This window comes from Gambusia affinis, linkage group LG03 (genome assembly GCF_019740435.1).
Source record: "Gambusia affinis linkage group LG03, SWU_Gaff_1.0, whole genome shotgun sequence".
Taxonomy (NCBI): domain Eukaryota; kingdom Metazoa; phylum Chordata; class Actinopteri; order Cyprinodontiformes; family Poeciliidae; genus Gambusia; species Gambusia affinis.
In genome coordinates this window covers 22,599,547-22,620,410 of record NC_057870.1, presented here as the reverse complement: position 1 = coordinate 22,620,410, position 20,864 = coordinate 22,599,547, and the positions used below count along the sequence as shown (strand labels likewise).

At 35.6% G+C, this 20,864-nt stretch overlaps 1 protein-coding gene across 2 annotated transcripts; it reads right to left on the bottom strand.

Moving 5' to 3' along the window:
* Positions 1-3,374: 3,374 nt before the first annotated feature.
* LOC122828703 (coiled-coil domain-containing protein 158-like) lies at positions 3,375-20,802 on the bottom strand. Of its 2 annotated transcripts, XM_044112506.1 has the most exons (21): positions 20,405-20,802; positions 20,259-20,313; positions 19,487-19,617; positions 17,863-18,038; positions 17,672-17,778; positions 17,295-17,595; positions 17,159-17,211; positions 16,312-16,413; positions 16,111-16,192; positions 15,806-15,925; positions 12,713-12,856; positions 12,345-12,528; positions 11,695-11,847; positions 10,421-10,533; positions 9,635-9,793; positions 9,430-9,522; positions 8,280-8,402; positions 6,518-6,645; positions 5,397-5,456; positions 5,156-5,214; positions 3,375-3,555 (listed from the first exon to the last, which is right to left on the bottom strand). In XM_044112506.1, exons 1-21 carry the CDS (start codon positions 20,502-20,504, stop codon positions 3,446-3,448), a joined length of 2,553 nt encoding a protein of 850 aa, XP_043968441.1. In that variant the 5' UTR covers positions 20,505-20,802; the 3' UTR covers positions 3,375-3,445. The 2 variants fall into 2 exon arrangements, with proteins under 2 accessions (XP_043968441.1, XP_043968442.1); XM_044112507.1 differs by lacking the exons at positions 17,863-18,038; positions 19,487-19,617; positions 20,259-20,313; positions 20,405-20,802 and having other exon boundaries at positions 17,295-17,588.
* Positions 20,803-20,864: the final 62 nt, after the last annotated feature.

Below are 20,864 nucleotides of genomic sequence, written 5' to 3'. Positions count from 1 at the left end.
GGAGGTGGAGGAGTTTGATGCTGGACAAACATGTTGCAGTGTGTCACTGCAGACATATTTCTATTTAAAATGCTCCCTGAGCTGCTTTATTTTTATCCTGCGGGTTGACAGCTCGGGCCTCTGCTCAGAAGATTGAACATGAACAGATGTGAATGAGAAAGTTAAAAACTCTTGCAACAGTGAAGATAACTTAGTTACAAAACCTGCTCAACAATAAACTTTACACTGTTTCTGTCTGTTGTTAGTTATTTCTTATGCAAATGTTGCTTGTTTTTAATGGTTTTTTTAAAAAAAGTTTATTTTTGTGCTTACTGGTCTTAGGATAAATGATGAAAATTAGCCATTTTGCTAATAAACTATTTAAAAAAAAAAGAAGAAGAAATGACACACAATGAAAACAGACATTCAAACAGAAAGGTTTTAACTGCTTTTTAAAGAGAGTCAGTAAACATAGAGGGAGGCGGTTCCCCTGCCTTGGCGCCACAGACTGAAAGTCTCTGTTCTCCTTGCTCTGCTGAATGAAACAACCACAAAATCTTTAAAAAGCAGCATGTCTTTGAAAAGCAGAAGTAGAGCCTCCTACACAACCAAAAGGAAAGCAACAAGCAGTTTCTGAATGGTAAGAAAACAACAAGACACTTGTGTTTTCCAGCAGCCATTGTACAGTACATACAGAACCAGTTACCCAAATTTGCTGGTTCTCTGCTTGTGTTGCTAGGTGACAGGCTGCGCTGGCGTTGCTAGGTAACGGTGCATTGCCAAGAGAGTGTAACTTAACATTCCGGAGGTTTTTGAAATGATTCATCTTCCAGACACCAAAAAACATTAAATTATTACCAAAAACCAGTTGGGTTTTCTTTTTTTGTGTGTGTGTGTGTTTGTGTGTGTGTTTAGATTGTTTATAGAAGGAATAGAAAACAAAATGGAAGAACATAAAACTTTGAAACTGTGTGGGATTTATTTTAAAATTATTTTCACAAACATCAACATCCCACAAAAGAAAATGTATCCTTTTATTATTATTATTTACAGCTTCACATTTACATTTTTCATTAATTTAAAACCTGAAATTATGAAGACAAACATTGGTTCTTTAAAAATTACAACAAAATTTCTAGTAGATATGTGTGTCCTTTTTCCAACACTGTAAAAACATAAAATCTTACCAAGTAATTTTAATCTGGTTTCTAGTGAAAATATCTTAGTACAGTTGAAATATGACAAAACTGTCTTACAAGTAACTTTTCAGCAAGAAGTTCATTTCAATTAATTTTTTTCCATATTACAAGCCAGTGGCATAAGTACAGTACAGACCCAAAGTTCTAATTGGATTCAATTAGAAGCTGTGTCCAAGCTTTTGGCCTGTACAGTACATGTTCATCAATATTCAGGAATTATTGATTTGAGCAAGCTCATATTTCTGCCTGAAAAGTTTCTTGTAAGTTAGTTTTGTCTTATTTCAAGTGTACTCAGATATTTGCACAAGAAACCAAAAATACTTGGTAAGATTTTGTGTTTTTACAGTAATATTTGTGGCTTTAAACAAGCAAAAATGATATTAAAAATTTGATATTAAAGGTTGAAGATCCTTGATTTAAAAAGGCTACCGGATAGGAGTTGAGGTTTTTGCAGGTGACCTTAGAACCAGCATGTTATGATATGTTTTAATCACTTTAAATAGTCCAAGATCCAAAGACTACAAACCAGGTTTTCAGCAGACCAAACACACCGGTTGTTTTACAGCCCCTAAAAACAGACTTTGAAGATAATCTTAAGGCAGATGAAGTAGTAAATCAACAGGAGTTCAGAACTGAGCTGTGCTGAGCCAGAATGAGAACCCAGATAAGACGAGAGGGAACAGATAAATGCCTGAATGAAGCAGAGCGTGTTTATACTGCACAGACAGAAATTTACATCACCGTATCTCTCTTCTTTAGTTATGTGTCTGTTCTGGATCAAACTGAGTGCAGTCATCACTTCCTGTGAAGAGGAGGATGAAGAAAGCAGGAGGGAGCAGAGCGGCAGTGAAGTGGGCAGAGTTCCCCATTAATCAATAATTATAAATATCCTCCCACATCACTTCAAATATTCTTTCTTGGTCCTCAATAAAAACAATTTCAACTCTAAATCTGCTTAAATGTAAAATACTATTAAAACATACCAACATTTGTGGTATACAACAAACAGAGAAAGTTTAACAATATTTATTGTGTTAAACTTTTATTAAGTTTTTTATGAAATTTTTACTCAAAAAATGAACAGCTGTGTAGAACTATTGAAAGATTAAACAAATGATTTATAATTATTTCCTGGCCACTTTAAATAACAAATCCAAGCCCAAGAAACAGTTTAACAGTACAAATAAATACAAGGTGAATAAACAAAAGAGTTAAATATAAGAAACACTTACATGAGCAGTGAGACGTTTCAGGAAATAGTCTCTGTCCCGTAAGACGCACTTTGAGACAAGATTAGATAATCTGAATGTTTCTGCTACACCAAAACAAACACAGATAATAAACACAGATAATTTCTGACAGTTCCCATCTGGACTGTTTTCACCCAGTTTCCACATTTATATGAGGAACGGATTCCTGCAACAGGAGGCTAGGGTTAGGTCAAGCAAAGCTAGAAAAATGAGCATTTTACAAAAAAATTCAGTTTGAATGTTTTAAACAGATATTTTTAGTGAAAACTGCAGAAGCATTTGAAGTCAAATGCTGAAAGAAAAATTTACAGAAATGTAAGAAAAAAGCAGAAAAAATAAAAACTGCAGAATCAATCAATCAATCAATCAATCAATCAATCAATCAATCAATCAATCAATCAATCAATCAATCAATCAATCAATCAGATTTTATTTATGTTGCACAATTCAGCAACAAGGCAGTTCAAAGTGCTTTACATCAAAAAACCAAAATCAACAAAGAAAGAAAGGAAGGATGGATGGATTGATAGAAGGATGGATGGAAGGAAGGAAGGAAAGAAGTATGAAAGGAAGGAAGGAAGGAAAAAAGGAAAGAAGGAAATCAAAGGAACAAAATCATAGGAATGAAATCAAAGGAAGGAAATCTTCAGCGATCAAACTTCCTCTGGAGAGTTTTCAAAAACCAGATAACAGAATTAACAGAAACATTCGTTTTTTCTGTCTGCCATCTGTTACTGATTAGCTTTAAATATTTTGGTTTTGGGTTGGATCTAAAGCAGCTTCTGAAAGTTCAAAAAGTGAATCTCCGTTCAACATATTGGAAAAAAAACCTAACAAATGACTAAATCTGTAAAAACGTGAGTGTTGTTCATTACATCACGTGTCAGACTCCCTGGATTACGCTCTGTTATGTCTGAGTCACACACAAACAGTCTGTAATGGTTCATAAATTTCCCATTAAAAATTTAATCGTCTTACTGACACAAGGAGTCAGCCTCACATTCTTCGTGGTTAGTGCTAGCTGTTGGGGCCAGAGGTCAGGAGGGTGTGGACAGGTGACCTGCGGCTCGGTGAGAGTGGGAACGTCTTGTACTTTGCTGAAATCACCGGACTCGAAGTTAAAAGGCCTGGAAAAGTCAGAACATGCATTAGAAAAATACAGCAAAAATAAGAGACCACTGCAAAATGATCAGTTTCTCTGATTTCACTCTTTATGGGAAAATGTTTGAGTTAAATGAATGTTGTTCTTTTATTCTGTGAACTATTTACAAAATGTCCCCTAATTCAAAGCAAAAAATTTGTATTTATTTGCAGAAATTAAAAAATGGTCAAAATAAGTAATAAGATGCAGTAATTTCAGACCTCAAACAATGCAAAGAAACCAAGTTCATATTCATTTAGAAACAGCAATACTAATGTTTTAACTCAGGAAGAGTTCAGAAATCAATATTTGGAGGAATAACCAGGAGGGTTTCAGTGTAGTGGAGCTGCAACATTTTATAGAGCTGAAGATGGATAAAAAAAATTCATCTCACAAAAACATCTCCTTCAATTTTAGAAAAATTTATTCCAGTCACACATAGAAATCACTGGCATCACAATTATTATTGGCACTTTTTTCAATTAATCTGAGTGTCTAGGAACGATTATTAGAATTCAAAGTCTTAATGTTTCCGTGGGGAACAAACATGATGTGACACCGTGAGGCTTCATCAGAGCTTAGAAACTTTCTCTGCTCCCATAAGTAAATATAGATGGAGTTATTGAAGCAAAAAACTGTGGAGGGCAATATTTTTATTGCCTCATAAATATATACTTACTAATAGGATCAAATAATTTTTATTTAAGACATTATCCAGTTACAGATAACATCTGTAATCTTTTTGACAATGTGAGGGAGAAAGAATTGAACATTTATTTGTGGAGCGTTCTCATACTGTAATGTTTTGGTCAGATTAGCAGAAAAAATGAGAAAGAACATTGTTTTATCAAATTTACAAATATTGCTCATCTTTAACAATTCAACCTTTTATTCTGAATAAATTCATATAGTTAATCTAATTATAATCCTTGCAAAATATTATGTCCACAAAATAAAATAGAAAGAATAAGCAGGTCCCGGCGTTATATATTATGTATTTATGTTTCCTGTAATAGACCCCTTTTATATGTATTTGAATGTATTTTTGACACTTTTGTTAAGAAATTTGCATTGACAAAAAGGTACCCATTGTTTTATTTTACCAATTTATGAATATATTTATTTAACTTTTGTTTTTTGCTTTATTTATTCTACCTTAATCCCAGCATTCTCTACATACCATGAAGATATTTCTGTATTGCGTAGTGAATGTAAACGTTTTGGAGTTTGCGTCAGGAACCAGGGATGCACTGATTAACCTTTTTCACTTCCAATACCGATACTGATATTTGATGTTTTGTATCGGTTGATACCAATCCGATACAGAAATACAATGCTGAGTTAACTTAAAACATTTTTTTAACACAGCCATAAATATACTGAATTAAAAGTTTATTTGTAATTCAGTTCTTAAATTAAAGTATGAGATCATGATGCTGCAATAAGTTTATATTAAAATATTTTCTGCATCTGTACAAGGAGAGGCAGTTATTATGGAGGGTGCAGTCACATAACAAAAATAAAAACTCTTCCAAAGAAGTGGAGTAAATTGAAAACACAAGACAAGAGGCAGATTTACTGCTCACCGTCTCTGTTGTTGACTGTTTGCCTGTCCAGCTCTCTCGGCTCCAGAAGACGTTGCTTACTGTATGCGGCGTTAGCACAAACACACTCAGGTTACGTCACTTTGCTCAGACTGAAACACTTTGTATAACGCTGTAAGAGAGGAAATGCTGGGAGAATCTTTAAAAACACAACCAGTTGTACTGAACACAGCGGGAAAGACAAACAGAGATGACTCCAGGGAGGGTTGGACAGGCTGCCTACCTGTCAAACGTTTTTCTCCTCACACTGGAGCAGACTTTCAGTCCTTCCTCTTCCTCAGCACTGCGTTAGGTGACAGAAGAAATACACTAAAAATATCTGGTGGATCCTACTGTTGAATTAGGTTATAAAACCAATTTAAAGCTGCATTGTGTAACTTTTATAAGAACATTTAAAAAATAAAAATAAAACGTATTCTGTTGAAAATGTCACTATGTTGTGGTAGTATAGTATGAAATAAATAATCAGTGGGGAAAAAAAATCAAGCTGCCTTTTCCCAGTGTTCCCAGTGCAGTGCTAACTAGAAACAACCAATCACAGCGAGTAGCGCTGTGATCCACCCTCTGTATGGTGCTCTTCACCTCCCCTGAAAGCACAGCCTGCTGTGAATGCTAGGCTAGTTATCGTAGCCACCAATGACCGCAGATAAATGACTTCTGAAGAAGTGACTTTGTCAAAAAAAATAACGCTTCCAAAAACAAATATGCAAAATCTTGTCAAATTTTTGTCTAGTTTCTAGTCCAGATGTCTTAGGATACTTAAAATAACACAAAACTACCTTATAAGTAACTTTTCAGCAAGATATAGCAGTTTGTTTTAGGTCAATAATTTCTTAATATTGATGAAAAAGTGATTCTTACATTGGCAGATCATTTAACTTACAACAAGACATTTTTCTCAAGTTAAAAGAGAAATAATCTGCTAATGGAATGAGCAGTGAACCATTGGTTAGGAGGTTTTCTGTATATAAATGTGTAGACTGGCTCACAAACTTAGGTGGGACTTATTGTGGCTTCAGTTGAAGCACTTTTGGACTTTTTAATAATATTCTAATTTATTGAATATGACTGTAGATTTACTGCGTACTGCAGGAATGTTTGTTTGCTTCAGCCGAAAGCAGAAAACTCATCAAGCAAATATTTTCCAGAATAGCAAAGCCAATATATTATCAGTAGAATATGAAACCAGTGAGTGAACTCAGTCATATGGATCCACAGCAGCTCCTCCTGCATTCCACTGACTTCTTGCACAATCAGCAGCATCACATGGTGTTTAAATGTGACCTGGGCTGCGAAACAGAAGAAGCTAATCTGGGCAGAGTGTGAGAACGGGGACAGACGTACGAAGCGGCGGCAGAGTGCGGTCTCTCTGGCGCAGACATCCTCCTGCTGGCGTCGCACTTAGAGCTGCGCTGTCTGTCGTCTGCTTGCATCTCTTTGACGAGAGCTCTGCGCTCGCAGTGGGAACTCTCCTGCATTCAACATCCAGAGAAAAGGAAGACGCAAATAAAGTTACAGTAATAACAAACTGATAGGACTTATAAGTCTTATAAAATTACATTTGATCAGGTTTTACTTATTGTTTTTGGTTGTGTTTTAGTTATCTTCCAGAAGATAACTGTTCTTTACAAAATTAAAGTTAATTAATTTTTGGAAACTATAGCTAACTGGCGTTATTATAACATTATCAATATTACAAACAACATTATTGTTTATTGCCAATTCGCAATAATTACTGGAACAATTTAACCTCCAGAAAAATTTATTAGCATGACAGACCTACACTTGTGTCAAACTCAAGGGTCGGGGGCCAAATCCGGCCCGTCGTAGCGTCTGGACTCCAGTTAGTTAACATTTGTGCACTTGAATATTATTTTATCAATTAAATCAGTTTTTAACTGCTAAATAACATCAGTCCCTCCAATGTTTTGCTGAAGCAAAATCAACAGACACATTTTTGCACTAATGCATAATTGTGAGTCTATTGCAAATTTTCATCAAAAAGTGTTAAAAGAAAACATCGGGTTTAAGTAATGCTAACTCCCAACTGTGGGTGGCAGTATTTCTTACTTCTGCTCCACTGCTGCCTCAATTTTACTTCATGTCAAGTTATCATCTGTGATCGATGTGGAGAGAAACTAAAACTCCCTAAATACAGGACGATATGGCTGGAAAACATCACGATATAAGTGTTTCATATTAATCGACATTGATCATTATTGATTAGTTTTGTTGTTTTAAATATTTGAAATACTGCCAAACTGGTGGTGTGACCTTTCCTGTTTTATCCAGTTTCCACTCAACGCTGTTGTTTTTTATTTTAAGCATATATGTGGTAAGGTGGTGACAACTTAAACTGCTGCTGTGCCAGTTACTCAAAAGGTTGTTGCTAGGTAACTACAAGCAACTCCGTAAGCTGTTGCTTGGTAACCAAAGAGAAAGTGAGTTAGTTGATTCCACAAACCCTTTTTAGCTCACAGTGAAAGGTTGAGCAGCTTAAGCCTTTCTTCTGCCTACATCTCCCAGAGTGCTTAGCAATTCAGCATTAGAGTTCATTGAATATTCTATATAATAAATATTGAATATTCTATCATACATGCCGGTATTACCTATTGATATGTATCGCGGTATATATTGTTATTGATTTATTGTCCAGTCCTAAGCAAATATCTTGCAAATATTTCCACAATAGCTCCACAAAAATCACAGATTTTGAATGAAAAATATCCCAAAACAAACAATGTGAAGAGATGCTTGATATTATTTAATTCTAAGAGGTATATAGAATTAAATATGTACAGATCTATTTATTAATATTCAACACATTCTGGTACAACCGGCCCTTTGAGAACATTCATGACCTTGATGTGGCTCGAAATGAAAAGTGTGTTTGCTTTAAGATAAAGCTGTGTTGAAGTCACCATCTGATTTCCTCTCATGGAGCAGGAATGTGTGTTTGGAGTGTTTCTAATTTAAAGACGAAGCAGATGTGCTGAGCTGGGGCCTTTGCTGCCGGATAAAAACGATTAATCCGTGTGCTCGACGCGCTGGGACCACAGGGACAGACAAAAAGGCTAAATGATGTGGGGAGGGTTCTGACCCGTACCTTGATCTGGGTGTTGAGGGGGAACCGGGGGGAGGGCGGGGCAGTCTGTGCAGACCGGGTCCTGCAGTTCAGATCAGATGGAGATGAAGCCAAACATGCGCACAGACTCCCGCCCTGGAGTTCCTACAAGTACAAAGACGTTTTGAATGAAGACATGCGAAGAAATCTTCAACATTAAAAGCAATAAAATGAGCATAAAATGATGATGGAAAGTTTTTAGAAACATTCTCACTCTGATACTTGCTCAGATTTCAGTTTTCTACGATCAAGAAACTCAGTTTAAAAGTTGATTGGGTTTTCTGGGAGTCTGGCCTCCACCAACTGTTTTATTAACAGATCAGGTTTATTTGTTTAGCACATTTCAGTAAAAAGGCAATTCAGAGTCCTTTCACCACAAAACCATCATTCAGGATCAATTACCTGTATGATGTATTGTTAAATATCCTCATCAAGCAACTGTACATCAAACATGTTGATCAAGGCTCCCGTTATATGAATTAGACGAAACACTACACAGTTTCTGATTTAAAGGAAGTCAGTGTTTCAGTTGTTTTGCAGTTTTCTGAAAGTTTGTTCCAGATTTGTGGTGCATACAAGCTGAATGCTGCTTCTCCATGTTTGGTTCTGGTTCTGTGGATGCAGAGCAGAACCAGAGCCAGAAGATATGAGAGGTCTGGAAGGTTGATACAACAGCAGCAGATCATTAATGTGTTATTTACAAACTAACAGCAGTATTTTAAAGTCTATTCTCTCAGAGTATGGATTTTAGAACAGGGGTGATGTGCTCTGTTGTCCTGGATTTAGTCAGAACTCCAGCAGCAGCATTCTGGATCAGCTGCAGCTGGAGGATTGATTTTTTAGGCAGACCTCTGAAGACACTGTTGCAATAATCAATGTGACTGAAGATAAATGCATGAATGAGTTTCTCTAGATCTTGCTGGGAGATTTGTCCTCTAATCCTGGAAATGTTCTTCAGGTGACAGAAGGCCAACTTTGTAAACATCTTTATAAGGCTCTGAATGTTCAGGTTACGCAACCAGAATTTTGGCCTGATGATTAGTTTCCGTAATAATTGAAGATAATAAATAAACTGAGAAGATTCATTCTTTAAACAAAAAAACCCTGGGGTACTGGTTGAGGGTGAATTTACCTTCAAGTTCAGAGCATGTTGGATTTTCAAGCGAAAATGTTCCTGCTCTCTTAGCTGGAGGAAATCCTGACAGTTCGCCAAACTTTCACACATCTTTAGAAACATATAAGAAAAAAGATGTTGAGGCCGAGAACGACACTAAAGGAAAGGAAGAAGATCTCAGAATAAATGTTTTTCTTGGGTCAGGTTTAGTTTCATGTTTCACCTTGTGAAGGATTCCCTCCAGCTCAACGATCCGCTCCCGCAGCTGATTGTCTTTGGAGCGAAGGGCCTTCAATTCACTGGCAAGCTGCCTCTTTTCCTCCCTGATGAAGGTGAGGTCCTGAAGCTGATGGTGCGCCTCCAGGTTCAGGCGACGCTTTTCCTGAAAACAGATCAAATAAAATGAAAAACAGCAATAGAGCAAATGTTACCTAAAACAGAGTGGCAAATTCCTCATTATATTTCTAGACTCAAATATCAAGAATTATCAGCTCATTTTAAAATATCGATACAAAAGTTTAATATGAAGTTAGTACAAATTTACCTGCAGAGGTTTTAAGTATGGAATCCGAAAAAAATCGGATTGTAGAAAGATGGATGGATGGATGGATGGATGGATGGATGGATGGATGGATGGGTGGGTGGGTGGATGGATGGGTGGGTGGATGGATGGATGGATGGATGGATGGATGGATGGATGGATGGATGGATGGATGGATGGGTGGATGGATGGATGGGTGGATAGATGAGTAAACAGATGGATGGATGGATGGATGGATGGATGGATGGATGGGTAAATTGACAGACTATACAGATTTATTTGCCCAAATGTTTTTTATTTGTATCAAATGAACATAAATTAACGGGCCTGCATGATATTATAATAAAAACATTTTCTGTTATTATTCTTTTTTTCTAAGATGTCAGAAACTCTGCAGGTGTTTCTCTTTAGGTGAGAAACTGCAGCACCTGGGCTGCCAGTGTATGAAAAGTGTTGGAAAGTTTTAACCTGTTGCAGTTCCTCCACTTTCTCCTCCAGTTGCTGGATTTTGCTCTGCATGGTGTCAACCTTCTCTCTCCTGGCCGTGATCTCCTTCTGCATGTCCAAAGCCACCTGCAGGCCTGGCAGAACCACACATTCATTAGGCCTAATGACCAGGACTCCAGATTTTACTAAAAGAAACACAATTAGGGCTGAAACTAATGATTATTTCAATTATCGATTAATCTATTGATTATACCGATGATTAATCATTTAATCGATTAAATAATTTGCACATTCTGCAGATTTTTCACCCAAAGCTTCTTTATACAATATTACAAACACATAAAAATGCAAATAAACAACAAAATAAAAATGTTGTTGCCTAAAATGAAACGACAAAGTCTTTCTTTGGTTACGCTTGATCTTTTGTACATCAAAATATGAAAAGTTCAGCTCTTCCTGCTTTACTTTACATCAATACATGCTGAACCGATTAATAATGGGATTGCAAAAGTTTATTAGTAGATGATTTTTTTCAGAGAATTTGATCTGGGTGAAGCTAAAACTATGCCAACTGTGTTCTGGGTAGAATAAATTTACAATTCTTGTTTTTAATTCATCTTAATGCAAAATGTATATATCTTTATAGTTCTAGTTAATTACGCCTCTGACTGTGTTTTTCTTTCAGCAAATGGCCTTTTTTTTGTCTGTGTATTCCAGTTAACAATTAATCAATTACTAAATTAGTTGGCGATCATTTCAACAATCAATTCGTCCCAATTAATCAGATTAATAGTCTCTGCCCTATTTATCTGTGCTCTTTATTTTATGAGGAAGCATCAAGTGCAGGCCTGTCATGATAAATACTGCTGGATATAAATTGTCCCAGAAGTTATTGCGATAAACGATATTATTGTCGTTTTGAGACAATTTCCAAGTAATACAGAGGTGATGGCATAATAATGCAAATCATTTCATTGTTATGCCATTAAAGATAGAAGATAATATTCTGGAAAACATTTTAAATGTACAAAATAAATAAACAAAACACCTGAAACAACATGTAAAATGAATACAGAAGTCAAAATTAAAAAGGAGCTAGTTGAGACCAAAGCACCAGACTGAAGAGTTCTTACATACAGTTTTTGGCAGAAAAAGAGACAGAAAAAAGAAAAATAAACAATCATGCCAATGAAAATTATCTAATTCTTTTTTTAATTTACCATGTGATTGATTGAGACTTTTGCTTATTGTGCCACGTCTTTTCCTTTAGTTTCAAATGAAGGTGTAACACAAACCATGGCCGTCGGCTGCTTTCAGGGTCCTCAAGCTGCGTCGGATCTTATGGAGCTCATCGTGGGCGCTGCCGAGCTGGCTCTGAAGCTGCAGCACCACACCTTCGTGCTCCTCGTTCTTACGGCTGTGGAGCCGCTGCAAGTTCTCCAGCTGCTCTGAAACCGCGCCCACAAAAACATGTGAAACGTCCAAAGAGCGAGTGATTACATATAACCAAACAAATGCAACAATGGAAGGGCTTGGTTGACTTTGTAAACATACCAAAGACAGTTCAGTGTTTGGTTTACACAGCTGGACAGAAAGATGATCTGATCTGATACAAGACCTGATCTTTCTTGGAAAAGCTGTGTGAGATATAATACAAACTGCAACTATAACGAGTCCTGTCACGTTAAATGACTTGAGATAATTTTCAGGTAATATATTGATAATACCATAATAATGACATTGTGTAAGCTTAAACCTCTGTGATGCATTTTTAAAACTGTGATTTTAAAAAAGCTACATCAGAAGAAATCTGCAAGAGGAAAACACTTTTGTGTAAATTTTACCTCAAATTAATAAAGTTTTATCTTAATATTTAGTGAAAACAACAGAAATGATACAGAATCAACAGCAGCAGTCTTTCTGTGACGATATAAACTCTACCTACTGTTGAGATTGAAAATCTGCGCGCGCTGCAGCTCCAGCTGCTTCACAACTTGCTGTTTGTCCAGAGTTTTCTGATGAAGGTGCTGGTTCTGGTCGGTAAGGGAGTTCTGCAGGTGATGCTTCTCACGCTCCAAACGCACCAACTCAGACTTTTGTTGTGCTAATTCAGCCTGCAGAGCCTGGCACTGAACAGTTAAAGCAGCTGAGAGTAAACTTGGACAGAATGGCAGGTAAGGAATCAATTAATTAATATAAGGAATAATATATGACCTGCTAATCATTATTTAGTCTGGAAACCTGCTGGTTTTGTTGTTCCTTTATCTAACATTCTTTGTCATTTTCCTGCAGATGTTCCTGAAGTTTCCTTACCTCCTGTGACCTTTGCTCTGTAAGCATTTGCAGGCAGGATTTCTCCTCTCCGGCTCTGAAAAGCTGCTTCCTGGTCGACTCCAGCTGTCCTCTCAGAGCCTTCATATCGTCCCTGAATTCAAGCTGCTGCTTCTCACAAATAGACTGAGTGAAAGACGACAAAACAGAGGTGTGATGACATTTAAATGGGAAAATAAAACCGATTCTTACACATTTAAGCTTGTTTAAAACTGATTCTAGACCTGGCATAATAACAAATTGCCCCAGAAGTTATCGCAATAAACAATGATGCTGTTTTGAAACCATTTTGAAGTAATATAATGGTAATGCAAGAACACATTCTCAAAGATCACTAAACTTTAAAATGTAATGAACATTTCTACTGGATGACATTTTAAATATACAAAATAAATAAACAAAACAACACATAAAATGAATTATGAAGATGGTAAACAAAATGAAGACTTTTTGCTTCTTTTTATTAGAAAGAGAGAAAAAAGAAAAACAATAAATCATGAAAATAAAAATGATTGGGCTAATTTTAATTTCTATGCAATTAATTTATTTCTTGCTTATTGCGACAGGCCTATCTTATACTTTCATAATTTTTAAATAAGAGCTGCAGTGAATCTTGAATGTTGAACGTTTCACATTTTGTTAATTTATAGTCCCTGCAATGCTTCTTCATGTCAGACCAACAAAAATTAAAACAAAGATTTTTAATGGAAGAACAGAATTACATAACTATATGTTTATTAAACTTGACAATCTGAAAAGTGTGGCATGGATTTATATTCAGCCTTCATGAATAAATTCCTTGTAGAATCACTATCACAAGTGGAAAGCTTTGGCTGATTTAGTGTGAGCCATTTTGATCATTCTTTGTAACAAAATTATCACAAACTCAGATTGAATAAGGAGGATCTTCACAATAACTTATAATATATCGCAAATAGGTTGAAAAAATTTAGTTTAGGTCTCATCTTACCAGAAAAAATACAAATACTGCTCTTGAAAAACATTCCCATTTGAAATGGACGCCACTAAACTGTAACTCCATTCACATATATTTTAAAATTTACTGATTTTAATCGATGCTCTCATGGAATAAACAGTGGAGAAAATAGTAAAGTAAAATTTTTAATAGCAGTGAGAGTTTTGTTGTTTTTTTAACGTCGTTAAATGAAATTCTTCAAGACAACAATAAATCAAAATTCTAATTGTAATACATTTAGAAATGCTCCCCACTACCTTGCAGCTGATTTTCACAAACTTCTTAAAAATCAAGTGGCATTTTTCTCACCAGCCCAGCAGAAGAAAATAACATTCATTAGTGGATTCAGATTTGTTTTGGTGCCATCTGAGGAACAGCTTTGAGGCGAAAATGGGAAATTATTGAAAGTCTACTTCTACTTCTCATGATATTTTGACAGAAATACAGCTATTTACAATTAATCACATTGCATTAGTTTGTATTTGGTTCTTTATAGTTTTATTTGACTTCTCAGCGACTCCACATGCAGATATTCAAAAGCCACATCAATGGAAAACAAGAAAAAGAGGAGGAGAAGAGAACAACTAAAGAAAAGGAATGAAACATTTTCTGTGAGAGTCTAAAAATAGATGTGCAGGAAGGAAACAACTGATGAATGAAGTAGCACAGAAATAAGTTGATATATTGTAATGGGGCTAAATTTGCAGTATTTAATTATTTAAATCTATCAACTGGATTCACTTTGTGGCCACTTTTAGCAAAGTAAACAACATCTCTAAATTTTCACAGAAGCTTTTAAGGCTCTGGCATTTTCACACAAACAGTGAAGACGTTCTTCGCAGAGGCACATCTAATTATCTGCATTTTAAGCATTACAGCTTTTGTCATGATGATGATGTCATGATATATATAAAACTTTATTAGAAATTCCTTTGGGTTTATTTCAAAAGATGGAGAAAAGTTTAGATATAAGCAGAGGAAAGATAGAAGGTTAGAGAGAATGCAATCAGCATCCTAGAAGTCTGCCTCTACACCTGCAGAAAGAGAAAAAACAGTCAACTTTAGTTTATTGTACTAACTGCAAAAAAAGTTTTCTATCTAAGGGAAATAACCCACCCAATTATTGTGAGTCACTGTCCAGCAATAGGTCGTATTTAATATGTTTATGTGGAGACAGCAGAAAGGAAAAATCCATTTCTAAAAGGCAGAAACATCTAGTAGAAGCTGGCTCAGCTGCGTTTCCTTGACAAATATACACAAAACTTTCTAATGTTGAAAAAACACGATTTGGGCATTCAAAAACATGGCGCGCCATCCTCCTCCTACTACTTCCTGTCGTCTTCTTTGTCTTTTCCCCCAGCAGTAACATCTGGTTGTTGACCACATGATTGGTGTGATTTGAAAAAAGTGTTTCCATTGCAGGTTTACGAAACACACCAACTTCCATACAGCTAATTTATTTTCAGAATTAAAGTTTGAGCAATTATATGGTAAATGGAAACACAGGTAGTGTGAACATTATTTATTTATTCTATTGAACTAATACAGAAAAACAGAGGCCAGGTCTGGGAGTCCTTTCTATGTTACAGAAAAAGTAATAAAGCAGCAGTAAGTAGCAGGTATAACTCTTTCCATTCTTTAGTCAAGGAACGAGATGTAATTAAACACAAAAAGACAACGTCAAGGGTATCATCTCTAGAGAGAATATAAAGTCATCGGCACCAACAGGTTTTAAATACTGTGTAAAACATAAATATGAATTAATGGAAGATATTTATAAAGTGGTCCAACATGAATGATGGAAATTAAAATAAACTACTGACTGGGAAGAAGAGATAATTCAAATTTACTGATGCAAATGTCTGAATTTTTCTGCCCTTTTAACACTTGTGACATGGAGGGACGTCTACAACAATGAGCAGGAAATTATTTGTAACTGTTTAGGAAAGCTTAGGAAAGTGTTACATTATGTAATAATCTGCTGTTTTAGTCACTCAGACTGCTTTTCCTTAATCTCCTGAAACATCAGTCTGAATGTAGGTTTTTAATAACACAGCATGACAGGACTGAGGCGACGTAAGTAGGGTTTATTATCGTACTTTAAGTAGTTGAAGCTGTGACTGCAGCTCTTTGACCTGCTGTAGCGATTGGTCTCTCTCTTTATGGGTGGCAAACAGTTCGGTCTCAGTTTCCAGCATCTTCTTCTCCAGGTAACTAACCTACAATGACACAAGCAGAAATCACAAACCCGAGATAAAGAGACTCATTTCTGCATAAGGAACATTTTCACATGTTGACTGTGATGTTGGGTTGCTTCCTGTCAGGTTAATCAAACTTTAACTGTATAACACAATGTAATTAGCACTGCCATTGTAGATAATAACATCATGATTTGACTCTTTACCTTGTCTCTGTAGCTGGAGACGGCTGACTCCAGTTCACTGATCTGACAGAGCTGCAGTGAGGTCTGACTTTCAGCCAGGTTCCTACACAGACAGACTGCTTCAGTGACCAGGTGAAATATTGGTCTAGAATGTCCTGATTAACTCAGCATGAGACACACATTCAACATTTTCAGTAAGAGGTTCAACATTTATATATTTACTTTAGCAGCCTCAACTTGTTGCATAAATTCACTCCGCAGTGTTTGGATTTGTCAGTGAACATCGCCATCTCCTGGTCAAGACTTGAAAGAAGGTTTTCCATCCTGGGGCAATGAAATGCAGAGACAGTTTTACAACTGAAATAAAACATTATTTGTTTCAGTTTAACAGGTTTTAACAGCAGTAGTTAGCAACAAGCCAAGTATGCTGTTGATGCAGATGTAAAATCATCCTGTCCAGTTATCTACTAATTGTTTGTATTAACTTCTTGTTTGTGGTTAACTCTGATAGAATGTCGGTTTTATTTCCTATTTTAACAAGAAGGTATGCATCTTGATGTGTAATGCAGCTGGAACATTTCACATTATTTAACTCATTTTCAGAAGCAAGGCTGTACAATGTGCTTTACACAAATTAGGAGGAAATACAACCGAAACAACAAAACCAAAAGAAACACAAAAAGTAAAGTGCAAAACTAAATATTGGTTCCACATGTTTGATAAGAATAAGAATGTGTAGTCCATAATTTCCAAACTAGTAGGGGTTTCTCTACAACTTAAGTTTGTTCTGGATTAGTGAGATATAAAACTAAATGTTAGTTAAGTGTAAAAACTAAATGTTGGTTCCAGTTATTCTGGGTTAATTCTTGTTCTGGGATACTAAGTAAACTAACAGGAGTTTCTCTATTAGAAGCAAAAAGCTAAATGTTGGTCTAAAGTAATAAGTACTATATTACTTATATTACTTAAATTATTATATAATTTCTTATTATATAATAATAAGAAATTTAACTGAAATATTTCTAAAGTTAATAAGCTATTTAAAAGAACATTGGAGCAGATCGTTTACCTTTCTTGGTTATTTAATCCTTCATATTCGTCGTTCCTCTGTTGGTCTTTTGACTGGTGTGGAAGAAAAGAAACATCATGAACATCACAAGCTTAACGGCACTGAATGAAATCCTTAGCTGAGTTTTACTACTTACTCTAAAATATGTCCCATGTTGTTTATTTGAGTCCTTGTGGACATTTTCATATCCAGACTGTGGTTCTTGATGCTTCACAGTCTTGTTACGGGCTGAGTTGTCGCCAAACTGCTTTTCATAAAGTATGTGGTAAACCCTCCTTACGCACTTTCCCAGTGATTCTACTTCTCTTTGAAGTGCAAACGCCTCTTCTTCCGTCTCCGGAAGCTTCCAGACCTTCGACATTTTGACTTTTTGAAGCTCTTCCAACAAGTGCAGCATCTTTGCCATCTGACTGACCTGTTTCCTTGAATCCTTCAACCTAACAGTAAGAAGATCTGTGGGTCAAAGTAAGTTATAGCACCGTCTGTACAGGAATGAATTAAATGTATGTTCACCTAAGGTCAGTCAGGGCGTCGTTCTCCATCTGAGCTTCATGCAGTTTAGACTTCAGGTGCATGATGGCTCTTTGGGGACTAAATGTCTCCTCTTCCTCACTGTGTGCCTTTATTTGAGAAGGTAAAGTACCAAATTGAGATCGATCAATATAATAGCACAGGGAATCAATGGATGGAATGAAAATATAAACCTTATTAAGCTGTAAATGAGACAGCTGTTCTGCTGCATTTTCCAAAGCATCCATTTCACTTGAGCCTCGGTCTCGCTGCACCTCGTCCTGTTTTAAAGTATCCATGCAGTCGACAATAGCCTGAGTCAGCGCCTCAATGTGGGCTGAAAATCTAGCGGGTTCTTCAGCTGAGTCATCTGCCACCAGTGAAAATTTTGTTTAAAACATATTGTGGGCAGCAGCATTGTAATCATTGCAGAGAGCAGAAAAGAAACACATTGAACAGACTGAGCATTTATCTGTTCTTTGCTTCTTTGCAAGCATTTTTATTCCAAATGTCTTTGACAAAAATGTGCAGTGAATGCTGGATGACAACACATAATACAATTCACGTTTTAATTGGAGCTAAATGAACAGGATTCTTCTACTATGTTAACTTCGTCACATTTTATCATGTTACAACCATATACTTCTATCTGTCTTTTTGTGTAGTAAAGCCACACAGAGCAGCAAATTAAGGCTACAACCAACTATTATTTTAGTTATTGATTAATCCACTGAATGTTTTGATGGATTAATCAGATTTTAAAAATGGCCATTGTGCAGGTCTTATTTGATTTATTTATTTCAAACAGGTTTTTAAAAACAAAAAGTCCACTTTATACAATATTAGAAATTCAAAAAATATCCAAATAAACAGTTCAATTAAATATTTAAATAGGAAAATAAACGCAATAACACAGCATTCATTTAGTGTACGCTCAATCATTTGTAGAAAAAGGCTGCATCTGCAGAGAAAAAGAAATACTTCTAACATCAACATGAAAAGCTCAGCCCTTTCTGCTCGACAAAACAGGACTAATCTATTGATTGCTTTTTCATTAACCACTTAATAACTTGACAGCAAAAGGTGCTTACTAGGAGATTTGTTTTTTATAGAATTTGAACCACGTCAAGCTAAAACTGTGCCTGGGTAATAGATTTAAATTTTTTTTATCTCAATTGCAAAATATACATGTTATTTGCACTGTCGTATTCTTTCAGCAAATGGTCTTTTTGGGCTCTGTATACTCCAGTTAACAATTAATCCATTACTAAATCAGTTGATGATTATTTCAATAATCGATTCATCACATTTAATATAATTAATCGTTTCAGGCCTACAGTAAATAATTGTGAAGCAGAAAAAAATAACACATGGTTTTCCAAAGTGTTTAACAAATAATCTTAAAAAGTGTGTCAATTATTTTTATCTAGCCCAATTCATCCTGATAGCCGTAAATTAAATCCAGTGCAATCAATTGCTTTTAGAAATCACCTAACTATGAAATAATCAAGCTATGTGCAATTTAATGTATGTAAGAACGCAGTTTTGTAAGAAAACATTAGTAAATAAACAGCATCCTGAAAACGAAGGAACAAACCAGACTGGCCAGTGTTTAAATCATAGTTAGGTTAGAAAAATGAATTCAGAGTTTGAATTCAAAAATGGAAAAAGGCATTGAAGAATTTTCACACAAAACTTAAAAAAAACAAAAAAACATTGAAGTTTGTGGTTGTAAAATCACAAAATGAGGAAAAGTTCAAGGGGTGTACTTCATTTTGAAAGGTACTATAATGTTAAAAAGCGGGCATTAAAACCTACTTTTGTGGCAGCTTCGTTCAGGCGATCTGTTTGTGTAAGGGGATCCAATCCTCCTCAAAGCGTCGCTGGATGCATTTTGAATCTCCTCTTGTATGTCTTGTATTTCCGTAGTCTGCCTGTCGAGTTCTTCACTGCTCAGAAAATTCACACGTGTCATCTACAATTTGCAGTTTAAAATATGTTTCTGCAGACATTTAGTCTTTGAAAAAAATAGTCACTTTCCACAAATTTTTATACAAAAAATATACATTCTAATCATTAAAATCACACCAAACAGTGAAGATTTTGAGTATTAAACAATCTGTCATTTTATCTTGGTTGTGTGGCAACTCAACCAAAACATTTGTAATATCCACTTATAATTTTCATTCATCTATATGATGTTTTCCACATATCTGAGGTCGGATCATAGAAATAAAAGGTTGGAAATACAGGCAACAACTGGCAAGAATTCAGAATTGAAAATTTTCCCATGATTAGTTATGATTAATTTTAGGCAGCAAAAAAATACTGAATACAAACCTCAGTAAACCAGAGATTTTGACATATCTAACCAGATCTTTCCTAGCTTTTATATTTTGATCCATTTGTATTTTTTATTATTTGTCTGTTTAGTGTTTTTTCATACGTTCATGTTTTGTGAATCCCAGAGAGAACAAACTTGTTTAGTTGTACACTATTTAGTATATATTGAAGCTACTAACAGATTTGATTAGATAAAAAAGCAAAGTAATATTCAAACGTAAATAACTCAAGTTTTCAGCAGCATTACCTCAGTTCATCCAGAGTCCGATTAAATCTCAGACTAAGGGAATTGTTTTGGGTTCCTGTGAAGTAAGGAACAAATTAGCAACAAAATCACACTGTAAACACAAAGGCAAAAATAAATAATTAAAAATAAAACTTTAGTTAGCTTACCTCTTTCTTCATTAGCCACAAGAGAATCGCCAAAAGTTAAAAAGTACGAATCAGTATCAATATGAGGCTTTTGAGGCCCAGAAGGCTTTGAATTAGACATTAATAGTTAAACAAATACAAAAATAATAATAGGGGGAAAAATCAGGCTAAAAGAACTGCCGACAAGTCGATAAGATTCATCTCCATGGAAACAGCGTCGGAAGCTAAATTGGCTAACTGTTAGCACCCGTTCAAAATTACCTCTTAAAGATGTCGTAAGACATTTACGGAAACTGCCTCGAATAAAGTCAACTCCTGCGTATGGTTTCTATAATATTGATAGGAACTAAACCAGGAAAAAATTGTTCACTTTCTGAGACAGGAAACTGGAAGGTAACATTAGCGCCACCGACACTTTGAAACCGCTCGTCATAGCAACAAATCCAGGCGTCATGACGTTTCAGTTCCAGGGTTGCATGAT

Bases quoted from the DNA above. Each gene is read 5' to 3' on its own strand.
- LOC122828703 (XM_044112506.1), bottom strand. From the start codon at position 20,504: ATGTCTAATTCAAAGCCTTCTGGGCCTCAAAAGCCTCATATTGATACT. The intron at 15,926-16,110 runs GTAAAGAGTCAA...GTGTCATTGTAG, and splicing joins TCTCCAGCTACAGAGACAAG to GTTAGTTACCTGGAGAAGAA. The intron at 11,848-12,344 runs GTAGGTAGAGTT...GCGCGGTTTCAG, and splicing joins GCAGATTTTCAATCTCAACA to AGCAGCTGGAGAACTTGCAG.